We start from the raw sequence: 12,263 nt of genomic DNA on the forward strand, positions 1-12,263 counted from the left end.
CTTGGCCTGGGGAGCCGTCTGGTTGTTCCATTGAAGTCCTCGGCCCTTCTTCCTCTCGTTTCGTCTTTCATTCAAACGGAATTCGATCCGGAGGACCAGGGTTGTTAATTCAGAAAAGGTGTCTGGTCTCGCCACTCGTGCCAACTCGTCCTTTATGTCGTCGTGCAATCCTCGACGGAAAATAGTTTGCTGAGCAGTATCAGGCCAACCTGCCAACGCAGCCAATTCCTGAAAGTGTGAGATATACGCTTGGACGTTTTGGTTGCCTTGCTTGGCATCCAGTAGTGCTTCATATGTTGAGTACTGGACTTCGGGTCTTTGGAACCTAGTCTTAAAGTCACGAACGAACAAATCATAGTCGTTCACCGAGGGATCTTCTGAAGTAACAAGGGGGGTAGCCCATTTCAAGGCACTTCCCGTCAGATTGGAAATTAGAAAACCAACCCGAGATCTTCCAGACTCGAAGTTCTTCCTCCTGAATGAGAAGTAGACCGTGCAGGCATCAAGGAACTCCTTCATTCCCTTGGGATTGCCATCATACTTGTTCATGGAAAAAGGCATCGGGGGGGTAATTCACCTCTTCCTTCGTCTCTGGTAGCCACCTGTTGCCGAAGGGTCTGATCTCTGGTTGTACGTTCTGCATGTCGACCCGCAAAGCCTGGATAGCATTGCACATCTCCAGGACTTGTTCAGGAGTAGCCATGGTCTTACTCTTTGGGCGTTGTATACTGTGAGACTTTGAACCTTTGGATCACCCCTTTTCCAACTCCTCCTCACCTGAATCTCTGGTGGAGTCCTTTCGTCTAGGCTTTCTGGGTTCCTTGCTCTTCTTTTGATGCAGATACGGACGTGACTCCCCAGAGGCCACCGTGACCGGATGGGGAAGCAAGCCCGGGGAGCCCCCCGGGAGTCAGTCCCCAATGTCAGGGAAAAAGCCGTTAGGCTAGAAAAAACCCTGTGAAGATGGAGTCCTTCCGTAGGGTTCAGGCAGTGAATCCGTAGTATAAATAGTCCAATGAAACTGAACACACTGTTCCCAGTATCCGGGAGAGGAGTCCTTTAGAAGTCCAACTCCTATTACCGGTGGTGAAGGTAAGGAACAGAGATGAGAGGAAACGGCAATCCAAAAGGAAATGCAACTTGACTGTGGAGCTCGCAGGCGTCCGGAGGCCGGACAGAAGAGCACTCGCAGGCGTCCGATGGCCGGACAGAAGAGCACGAAGGTAAGGCAAAGGAAAGAGCGAGAGATTGAAGGAGAGAGGGAGAGATAGGAAGGAAAGGAGAGCTGAAGACAGGAAGAGCCAGGACACGGAGAGAAACGGAGGGGAGAAAGACAGAGGTGTAGGACTTACCTCTCAGTGCACTTTAACAGAGACAAACCACAAGAAAATAAACCCGTTAAGACGGAAAACGCGGTGGGAAAAGAACTGAATGGAAATACAGGAAACTGAAGTATTACAGAATAGCACAAAGGCTCGGAAAACTAGCGTTGAATACTAACAATGTTAACGGATACAACGCACCGAAGCCTCGGTGCGTCCCACGTAAATACATGCCGGCGGCCATTTTGGGAGAAGCATAGACCGCTAAAGGCGTTCCCAGTCGCCAGATTAGGCAGGTCTCCAGCGACTCCAGATCTTCCACGGGCGATGCATTACACACGGGTCCATGCTGATAAACTCGGGAGCAACAGGAAATTTCATGGACTGGTGGCGGGGGGGGGGGGTGGTTAAGGCCCTTGGGATTTCATTTCAGAAAAAGGAGGTGGTTGAGCAGGTGCGGGCAGTGGATGGTGGTACTTTATCTTCTGGACCCATCACCCATGAAACAGAGACCTCAGTCATGATCACTGCAGGAAGTCATGGGGAGGAGATCACTTTTGAGTTGATAGATGCCCCACAGTTAAAGATCATATTAGGAATGCCCTGGCTCAAATCCCATAACCCTAAGGTAGATTGGGGAAGGAGAGTGGTTGAGTTGCAATCCCAGTATTGTATTGAACATTGTTTTAGGGATTTAGAGCAGGATGGTGGTTGTGAGCTGGAAAGTTCAATATCTAGGATTTTAGCGGAAGGGGGAGAAAAGAGTCATTCTATTGGAGCAGTTATCAGGGAATTACCTGTCTGTTATCAGGAATTCTGGGATGTTTTTGACAAAAAGATTGCACGAGAGTTGCCTCTGCATCGTCCATTTGATTGCAGGATTGATTTGGAGCCAGGGGCTATTCTACCAAGCAGTAGGGTGTATTCTTTGACGGAGAAGAATGAGTATTTAAAGGAATATTTAACAGAAAATCTGGCTAAGGAGTTTATACGCCATTCACAGTCCCCTGCAGCTTCTCCCTTGTTTTTTGTCCTGAAACCAGATGGATCTCTCCGGACCTGTATTGACTATGGAGCGGTCATCAAGGTTACGATTAAGAACAGGTATCCATTGCTCTTAATTTTGGAAATGTTGAATCAAATCCTGGGGGCAACCGTATTCGCTAAACTTGATTTACCTGGGGGCATACTATCTGGTTAGAGTACAGGAAGGGGACGAATGGAAAACGGCATTCAAAACTAGGTTTGGCCTTTTCGAGTATTTGGTGATGCCATTTGGGCTTTGCAATGCACCTGCAGCTTTTCAGTTTTTTATATTAATGAGGTTTTACGTGAATTCTTGGATGTCCTTGTCATTGTATACATAGATATCATCTTGATTTTCTCTTGAGGACTTGAGTTGGCAACAAGTTCATGTGCGAAAGGTGCTTCAGAGGTGGAGGGGAAAATCATTTATTTGCTAAACTGGAGAAAAGGCAGTTTCATACTGACTCGGTTGAATTTTTGGGCTTTATAGATTCCCCCAAGGGTTTAGAAATGAACCCAAAGAAGGTTCAGGTGATCTTGGATTGGCTGTCTCCTTCTAAGGTAAAGGAGGTACAGAGTTTTTTAGGCTTTGAAAATTTCTATCGAAGGTTTATTGATGGTTTTTCTAGTTTAGTCACTCCAATCACCAAGCTCCTTAAGAAGGGGGTGAAATTTGTTTGGGGGCCAGAGGCAGAAAAATCGTTTAAAACTTTCAAAAAAAAAAGTTTTAGTACAAGGCCAGCTTTGATCCACCCAGATCCCGGCAAACCTTACTTTTTAGAAGCAGATGCCTCTAATCTGGCTATGGGCGTCATTCTCTCACAAAGACATGAGCTTACTGGCCAGATGCATCCAGTGGCGTTTTTCTCCAAGAAATTCTCTCCAGAGATAAATTACACGGTCTCTGATTGTAAACTTTTGGCGATTAAGTCAGCCTTTGAGGAATGGCGTCATCATTTATTAGGTGCGAGACACATGGTGACAGTGTTAACAGATCATTGAAATCTGTTGTTCTTGAAGTCTGCCAAAACTTTAACTCCCCAGGAATTAAGATGGTAATTGTCCTTTGCGGATACGATTTTGTCATGACATTCAAGCCGGGTAGGTTGAATGGGAAAGCAGATGCCTTGTAACGACAGTTTCCAGGTAGTGAGGCTAGATCAGAGTGTGAACCATTGCCTTTGTTAGCTCGCGAGCGGTTTTATCTTGGCAGGAATCCAGAGTGAAGGAAGTTTGGTTAGTGAAATCAGAAGGGAAATTTCACCTTTGCAGATGGAGAATGGGTGCGACAGGATCCTGCTCGAAGAATCAAGAATGATTTCCCTTATTTTGATGAAAGGTTGATATTTAACCACTTTGAACTTAATGGAAAGGATATTAAGGAATTGCCACGATACAGTGTTGTCCAGTCATCCAGGGTTTAGAAAGACTTTGGAGTTGGTAAGGAGGGAGTTTTGGTGGCATTGTATCTGCAGGATACCTTAAATTTTGTTAAGACCTGTGCCAAGTGTGCACAGGCTCAATCCTTGACTGGAAAGCTGGCTGTTTTTTTAAAACCTTTGCCGGCTCCTCCCCGGCCTTGACATTCTGTTGCTATGGATTTTATTTCAGATTTACCAGTAACCCAGGGTTTTTCTTCAATTTTGGTAGTGGTGGACTTACTTTCTAGGAAGTTCATTTCATCCCAATTAAGGGGGAAGTTACGGCAGAGAGTTTGGCCAAACATTTCTTACAAGGAGTGGTGAGATTGCATGGTCTCCCTAGTCGAATCATTTCAGATAAAGGCTCTCGGTTTATTTCAAGATTTTGGAAGTCCTTTTGCAAGCAATTGGGAATGGAAGTTAGTCTAACGTCAGGGTATCATCCTGAGATGAACGGTCAAACAGAGAGTCAATAAGGAGTTGGGGAAATATTTATGGTGTTTTCTGGAGGAAGGGGATGACTGGGTGGAGTTGATCTGGCTGGCAGAGTTTGCATATAATAATAATGCTAAAGACTCAACTACTATGTCTCAATTATTTTCTAGGGAGAGGCTTTCACCCATGGTTTTTGTGGGATGAGATTATGGAAGTTGGGGTTAGTCCAGCAGTTGACATTTGACTGCAGGCTATGAAGGAACATTTGGAAAGGGCCGAAAGGCTTTAATTGAAAGTAAGAAAAGGTTTGCAGATGCTAGGAGGAAAGCTAGTCCAGAATATAAAGTGGGTGATCTGGTTTGGTTATCAACTAAGAACCTGAGGATTAAGTTTAGTCCTCGTTTTGTGGGTCCCTTCAAAATTGAACGGGTAATAAATCCAGTGGCAGTTAAGTTGTGTTTACCGGCCAGTTTGAAAGTTCATCCCACATTCCATGCGAGTCTGCTTAAGCCTCTTAATAAGGGAACTAGGTTGGGGGTTTCTGCTAGTCCTATTCTTGTGGAAGATGGATCAGATGAGTTTGAGGTGAAGTGTATCCTTGATTCTAGGAAAGTGCGTGGAAAACTCTAATCTGATTTGATTGGGAGGGTGGTGGGCAATATCTGTGATAATAGGAACACTTATAAAATGGTAGAATTTTAGGTGAAATATTCCCCACCAAAAATTGTGAAAGATTATTAGAACGACTAAACAACATAGTACAAACTTGGGGGTTGGAATGCCTTGCTCTATGTGAAACGTCAATTGCCTATGTTATTTTCAAAAGCGGAACAATTGTAAAAAGGTGAATTTTTGTATCATAGCTGATCTTGGCAAAAGTGACTGTGGGATGGCTCTGTACCTCATAAAAACACCCCCCCCCATAAAGCTGAGTCCCCTCCTTCAGTCCAATCTGCTTCTAGGGAGGAGGCAACATACATAGGCTGACCTATCCGATTCTTGGAGATAGGTCTAGCTTAGTTCTGCCCCATAGAAAAACTCTGATATCATGCTCCCTACATAAAGGGGAGGCATGGGGAGCTCTGAACACACACACACTCTTCTGAACTTTCCAGCTCATGCGCATCCCGAGATCCAGACATTTAGTACTCACCCTGCAAGATTCCAGATTCCACTGCCAGGCCAGGGCTAGCTGATCCTATCCAGGCAGATCCACTGATCCAGAAAAAACCCACAAAAAATCCCAATAATTCAAGGAGAGCCCAGCTGATCCACCTTACTGTCCAGTGACCAGACCAGGCCGAGCTGTTCCCTTCTAGGAGAGCCCACCGCGGTGTAGCACTGCCCAAGCTACCCCACTCAAGTGCTTGTTGTGAGAATTTCCCTTCCCCCATGAACCACAAACTGCATCCCTTGCTGTGTACCTTGTATCATCCCGGTCTAATCCCATTGGAATCCTTAACACCAGATACCGGCCAGGGGGAAGTCTGTTGCTGGGCAGATGTGGACAGCTGTCCATAACTGGACAGTCCCTGCAAATGGTGCACATGCTTTCCATTGGAGGGTTGGGTTTGCTCTCAGCCTTGATTTGGGATATAAGGAGACTATCTGGACACATTCTGGATGCCGCTCACTGTAACCAAGAGAATGAAGGAACACTGGAGAGCGGTAGCTGTGGGCATGTATTGCCAAAGCCATCCACCGAGCACCACTGGACCATCTTCTTGCGAAAAGGGGAGACCCTCACTGGGCACCTTCCACTCTTAGATTGGTGGGCTTAACCGTTCTGAAGTCCCGCACAGTGATCTTGGTCTCTGTGGACATCTGAATTGTTGCTGGAACTCCCTAGGCCCTGGACCATTCTCACAAGGAACACCACTGCTTCTCGGACACAGTCTTGCCTTGGAGGCCTGATCCTCTGTAGATCTATTCAGTGTGGGACTTGTACCTGGTTGTATGCTGGGGTATTTTCTACTGACTTTAAGCCTGCCTTTGTACAGGTCACCAAAGCAATTCACTACACCTGAAGTGTCCTGGGAACCTCCAATGCCATGGAAGTCGAAGCAGCTGTAATTCACCTTAGTTCTGGCGAGTTGATTGATCAGTGGAACGGTTTGTCTTGCAAGAGACCAGAAGTGCTGTTAGCCAAGACCAAACTGGACATAGAAAACAGCCACTTTACCTACAACCCACTGCACCGCCAGCCTCTGGATAGCCTGCAACCGGACGAAAGGCACAACTAGTTGTCCCCAACAACCCATACTTACTTGGGGATTGTTTTTTCCAATTGAATGTGTAGGGGATGGACTTGCATACCACTATTGAAGCTTCCCTGTTCTATTAGGATTATAAGTGCAATCCCTACATCTACCCATACCTGTCTGCTCTAGGATTCCATCCTGTGAACCCCACAGTACTTTGAAATTGGGGGTTGTAATGTCCCTAGGTGTCAAACTGGTGTGTGTGAGAAACTCATGGTGGCAACAGTAATGACCGATACAATTCATCACAGTTCAAGGGTATTGAACAATGTTTGTAGGGTGGAAAAACACCTAAACTAAATCTAAGATGGGAGCAAGTATCGACCATCAAATAAAAATAAGGCAGTCCTAGTGGTGTTGTCAACTAAAAAGGGCCTATACTAAATAACTATTGCAAAACCTTACAACTAATACAAAAAAGGGTGTGGGGGAGGGTTTGAAAAAAAGGAAGGAAGTGTTCTTAAAATGTGGGGAAGGAAGACCCAAGCTACCGCATCCTGACATATTGTTTGAGCACGGGGTTAGGTGGGGATCTTAGAGCAAAGCACACACTCGAGCTTTCCCCAGCACGATTCGACAGTTCTGTTCTAATTTATCAGGAGCCTCGATGGCCCAAGTCTAGTTTCCTGTGAAAGTCTCTTGCCTTCGAGGGCCTGATGTATTCAAACAATAAAAACAAGGTTTCTTCAACAAATGAAAAGTTTGTTTCCTTCTTTTGCTTAGGGTAACGTTTTCTACCCCTGGTTACCTCTCTTCTGGGCGCTGACCCCTCAACGGTCCTTATCGATATATAGGCCTTCGGTAGCTGTGTCCCCTGCTTGTGAGTACTGGATGGATGGGTTCACAAATAACTAACACACACAAGGTTTTGTCACATATATCTCTTGGTGATTTCACCCCTGGGCCTCCCTTTTCTGGGTGCTGACCCTTCACGTATCATATCCCACAATCCATGTATCAGTTCTTTTCTTAACTTTCGGTGATGGCATCACCCCTGGATCTCCCTCGGTTGGGCTCAGACCTCTCTTGACTGCTAGTACTTGGGTGATGGCTTCTCCCATGGATCTCCCTCGTTCAGGCTCAGACCCTTCTCAAATATTGTCTTTCAAAACATTCCAGTGGACATCCCTCAGCCGGGTTCACTTTTGTCAACACACTACTTCTTGGGACTTAAGACTCTTCGTCAACATCTTTCGGTCGGGTTCACTCTTGCTAACTGCTTTCTCTTAATGCAGGATTCACTTCCCTCTTCATCAGCATCCCTCGGTCGGGTTCACTCTTGTTAACTTCACATTCACTTTACTTTCAAATCTTGCGGGATTCACGTCCCTTGCTTTCACACAGCTTGTAGATCAGTCTTTCGATTGTACAGGGATTTTACTAGACCTCCTGTATGACCACTTTGACCTCTTTTGGCGGCTCTCCTATGGCCTTCTGGTACTTGTAGTTTCTCAAGGGGATCAACCAGAGTCTCTCGTGTTAGCACCAACGTGCTGCTGGGTTCCCTCTGTAGCTGGTCTCCCATTAACACTTTTTCGCAGTTCATTGAACTTGGTTCAAACTTGCCAGTTTACAATTCTCATTCAACACAGCCCGGCTCTTATCTGTTCTCCCCTGGACTCACTGGCTGTGATGAACTGCTTGGCTTTCAGCTTCACTGGTGTCAAAGCTGGTACCACGTCGCGGGAGCTTCCCTCGCTCCTGCTTATTGGCATAGGCTTGCCCTGTGTAATTGCTGCAAGACACTAATATTCGCGGTCTTATGTTCTCTTCCACGAAGGTTCCGTGGGCCTGGTACGAAAAGGGTGAGGTCGCTTCTCTCCTCATCACCCTCTCGATTCCCACTGCCTTTCTCCTTCTCTTGAACTGCCGTGCCTGGTTAGCTGTGCTGTCTGCCGTGCTCGTTTTCTCTCTTGCTCCACCTTTTATCCCTGTGGGGAAGGGAAATGGCTGTCAGGTGTGTGTGATTCTGATCAATTGCCTGACTTTGCCTGGCCCTTGTATTGGGACATGCTGGCTAAACAGATCTGGTGTTAGTCGTTCTCTGGTGTGTCGTGTGAAAGTGTTTGTGTCAGAAAAGGGGGGCACATTGGTTTTGAATGTCATACGTGGTAGGATGGGGAAAAGATTAAAAAAAGGGGGGGGATACCACTTCTCGCCCGTCGGTGTCCCACACCCTGAGGACCCCCCCCATTCAGGTGATTTTCCCTCACTGATCCACCCCCAGGAATTGGATCCAATAGTGTCCTGGCCACCTGGATGACAGATCCCCGGGGTTTAGCCAGGGAAGATGTACAGGTTTCTCACATATGTCCCTATCTGAAGAACTGACCTATTGGCTTTGGTAAGACCTTCCACTTTCTGACCACCCCCCCCCCCCACCCTCCATTTTCAGATAGTTACCTTTTGAACTGGTTCCACTGGTGCTCTGGGTACTGAACTGGTTAGGTAGGGAAGGACTTTCAAAGCTTTTTTATGTTGTACTTTTAAGGCACATGGTATTGACTGCATAACTATTTTGGGTTTTCCGTCCCACTTTAGTCTGAATAGTATTGCTTGTTCTTTTTTGCTTTGCTTAGTTCGCTGTGTGTATACTAAAGTGGGGAGTAGCCACTTGTGAGTTAGCAACTGTGTATGTATGAGGATTGTTTTTGCCAAATATACATGGTCTTTTCATAAATGTGTATTTATTTTTAAAAATATATCCGTGTGGACATTCAATTACTGGTAAATTTTGATCTTAACAGTACCTTACATCAAACTCTTGACCTCCCACTCGAAGCCTTAATGCTCAGCGTACGCTACCCAGTGAGAGTTTGGTTAGACTACTTTTCAAATGGCCCTTGCAGATGCTCTAGATTGGTTTCTCAAGCCACATTGAATATTTGATGGGCTACATTAAGCCTTATTGCATTAAGTTGCCAGTGCTGCTGTTAAGCTTCAGGGGTAAATCTGGAAGTGTAATGTTTTTAGATACGCTAATGACTAGTGTATCCCAAATGTACGATCTAGCTACTATTGCTGATGCCTGCTGCCAGTGGTGTAATTGGCGACTCATTGACTGCCTTACATTGTGAATCTTCTGCACCTAACGCACTCTTGTTGCGCCATTCGTCCCACAGGATGGCCCGACGTTCATGAATGCCGTCGAAGAGGACAACCTGGATGAGTTTCTGAAGTTGAAATAAGTATTTCGTGTTCGTTCCCATGCCGGACTTCTTTCCTTCCTGCCCAGAGAGAACAGAACTGCAGCTCGTTCACCATCGCTACATTCCACTGGATCGCTCCATTGCTGTCTTATCCCAGCCTCTTGGCAGCAAGTGACGAGAGCCAGCTGTTGCCTTGCATTCCACCTGCTCATGTCAAGTCTAGACTCCCTTTAGTTTACAGTGCCATCCCCTTTCCTTGAGAGCAGGCGTGTTAATGAGGACTTGCATGTTCTACAAAGTTGTTTTGATAAATTACCCTTCAAATATAAAGCAGTATTAGTCTGTATTTACCCCCTCTGAGATCAAAAGAGGACTATCCTTCTGGTTCATGCTCATGTTATGATCTGACCATATTTCTGTTCTTTTCACCAGTGCTGCTTAACTTTCCAAGCTGGACCAAGGGTCGCTGATCCATATACATTTCCTTATGCCCCCTCAGTGCCTGACATCTTGTGTTAACAGGCTAGGGTGCTACCTCTTCCTGTGCTATTGGAATCTTAGCTGCTGGTAAGCACAACGAAACAGCCCCTCGTTCCTGTTGTATCTGCTGCTTTTGTAATCTGGACCAATAAGCTTGCAATGATTCCTGCCAAAGGGAAGTTTAAATTGTGCATTTGTCTTCCAGGCTGCTAATAAATGTGATTGGAACAATTCTATTGATTTTTGATAAGCACATAGACTTGGTTATGTTATTCATTGTGTGGTTCTATTTTTTTATATTGATATCTTGCCCACTGACCCCTTCTCATTGTACCAGTTTCAGCGATTGTGTGATGTTGGTTACTAGAGGGTCTTTGTTTACACACTCCATCTTATTTTCAGTTCTGTCCCATCACCCCACAGACCCCGTACATTCTTTGTTGATCTTGCTAGCATTGCAGGCTTGGTCTGTTGAGTAGTGCTACCGTGTAATGCAGAAAACATAACTGCCTTGTTCCAGGGTCGAGGACCTCGGTGTTGCCATCTTGTGGTAGACACTACTCAATATTCTGTTAGTGTGCTCTCTTCTTTTGCAAGACGCCAATGTACCATCATGTCATCAAGCTACTTGGATCAATCTTTTACATTTTTTGGTCACACGTTCAGTACCGACATCTTTTGCTTGTTTTAAATTGACAATTCGTTTTCGACGAGTCACACCTTTTCTTGAATACAGAAAGGGGGGTAGAATGTACTTGCACTTTTTAGTTTGGGCTATTAGGAGACGCTTTAGCGCCACTAATAAGCCGAACCTATTGCATTCGAGTACAGATGGGAAGAAATGGCATATGAGTAAGGGCACAAAAGTTTGTAGGTGTTTGGTTATTTTACCACCAATTAACTGCCCATTCCACCCAGTTCCTACCTTATTTCACCCAACAAAACTCCATATTAAAGCTCTTTAAACAAACTTTATCATCTAACTTTGCACTCGAAGTGCCTGTCAGTGTGCAGCCGTCTTCTGAGAGCTAATGACTAGTTGTAAACGCACTCATGGTGTAATAAAAATGCCTTCAACAGTTCTGCCTTCAGCTACTCGATTTTATTAGCACTATGTGTGTCCTTCACTGAAGTCCTTTTTAAAAAGCTGCATTGGCAAAGCCAACAGTTTTGACTTATGTGTAGAATTGGGCCTTTGCCAGGAACTGCTATTAGATGCCCAGGTACTCTCACCATTTTGCACCTGCTCCCATTAACAGCCAGTTAATACCAGTACAGCGGTGCCTGGCAAGTGCATTTCCAATGCATATGCAAAAGCCCAAACTGTTGGCATTACCATGTTTGTTTTTGTCTGGCAACCCCGTTTTGTTGTCCAGATTTTAATTTTGGAACCAAAAAGGTGAATTATTTGGGGGTATTATTATTATTTTTTTTAAAAGAAGCACCATGATACAGATTAAAGTGAGATCAGCTCTACTATAATATGTACAATAAAATGGTAGAAATTGCAATTTCCAAACGTCTTTCACTAAAAAAAAGTGATGTTTCAGATAAAGTGCGTATTTCATAAAATATTATAATTAAAACTATTTAAAAAAAGGAATGTAAACTAGCTTCTAAGCAGTGTTTTGGGAAGCAGCGGACCTCACCATCTCTCCAGAGGAAACACAACTGCAGGATGAGTTCCACCATACGTGTAGGCAGAAATATTGAACGCATGCTCTTAAGTGCTGGAAATATGTCTTCCTTATTTAAAAAAAAAAAAAAAAAAAAAAATGAGGGGCGTGGCTTGGAGCGCTAGCGATGCAGTCGCTCCTCTGATGCCGCCCATGGGAGACCCGCCGCCGCCACAAATATGACGCGGATCCCGGCAAGTAACTCGATCGCCGAGGCGACCCAAGGCGATCGGAACCACTGAAGCACATCTGGGCCGTGGATGAACTCCTAACGCGTGTGCATCGTGCCCAAATCCACCCTCCGAGCCCACCACCCAGCGCCCTCCGTAACATCCAAGATGGCGGACGTTCGGGAGACCGGAGTGAGGAGGCGAGCGACGATCGAGTGAGGGGGTGCGCACTGACACGCGCCGCCGCCCCAGCAGCAGTGGACCCAGCGGTGGACCCAGCGACAGGAGACAACCCAGGAACAGCTCTGGCGGACGTTCGGGAG

At 45.6% G+C, this 12,263-nt stretch overlaps 1 protein-coding gene across 2 annotated transcripts in view; it reads left to right on the forward strand.

Annotated features, from left to right (window-relative positions):
- Window positions 1–12,263, forward strand: part of SH3BGRL3 (SH3 domain binding glutamate rich protein like 3) — a 73,025-nt gene that overhangs the window by 24,579 nt on the left and 36,183 nt on the right. Inside the window, exon 3 of one of the 2 annotated variants that reach the window (XM_069622848.1) lies at window positions 9,588–10,349. The exons of the other annotated variant lie outside the window; for it this stretch is intronic. Within the exon in view, the coding sequence (XP_069478949.1) occupies window positions 9,588–9,653 (66 nt within the window). The 3' untranslated portion in view covers window positions 9,654–10,349. Of the gene's footprint in view, window positions 1–9,587; window positions 10,350–12,263 lie in introns of those variants that run through there. 2 annotated transcript variants of the gene reach the window in all.

The sequence above is a fragment of the Ambystoma mexicanum genome, chromosome 11 (assembly GCF_040938575.1).
Source record: "Ambystoma mexicanum isolate Mex_15411 chromosome 11, UKY_AmexF1_1, whole genome shotgun sequence".
Taxonomy (NCBI): Eukaryota; Metazoa; Chordata; class Amphibia; order Caudata; family Ambystomatidae; genus Ambystoma; species Ambystoma mexicanum.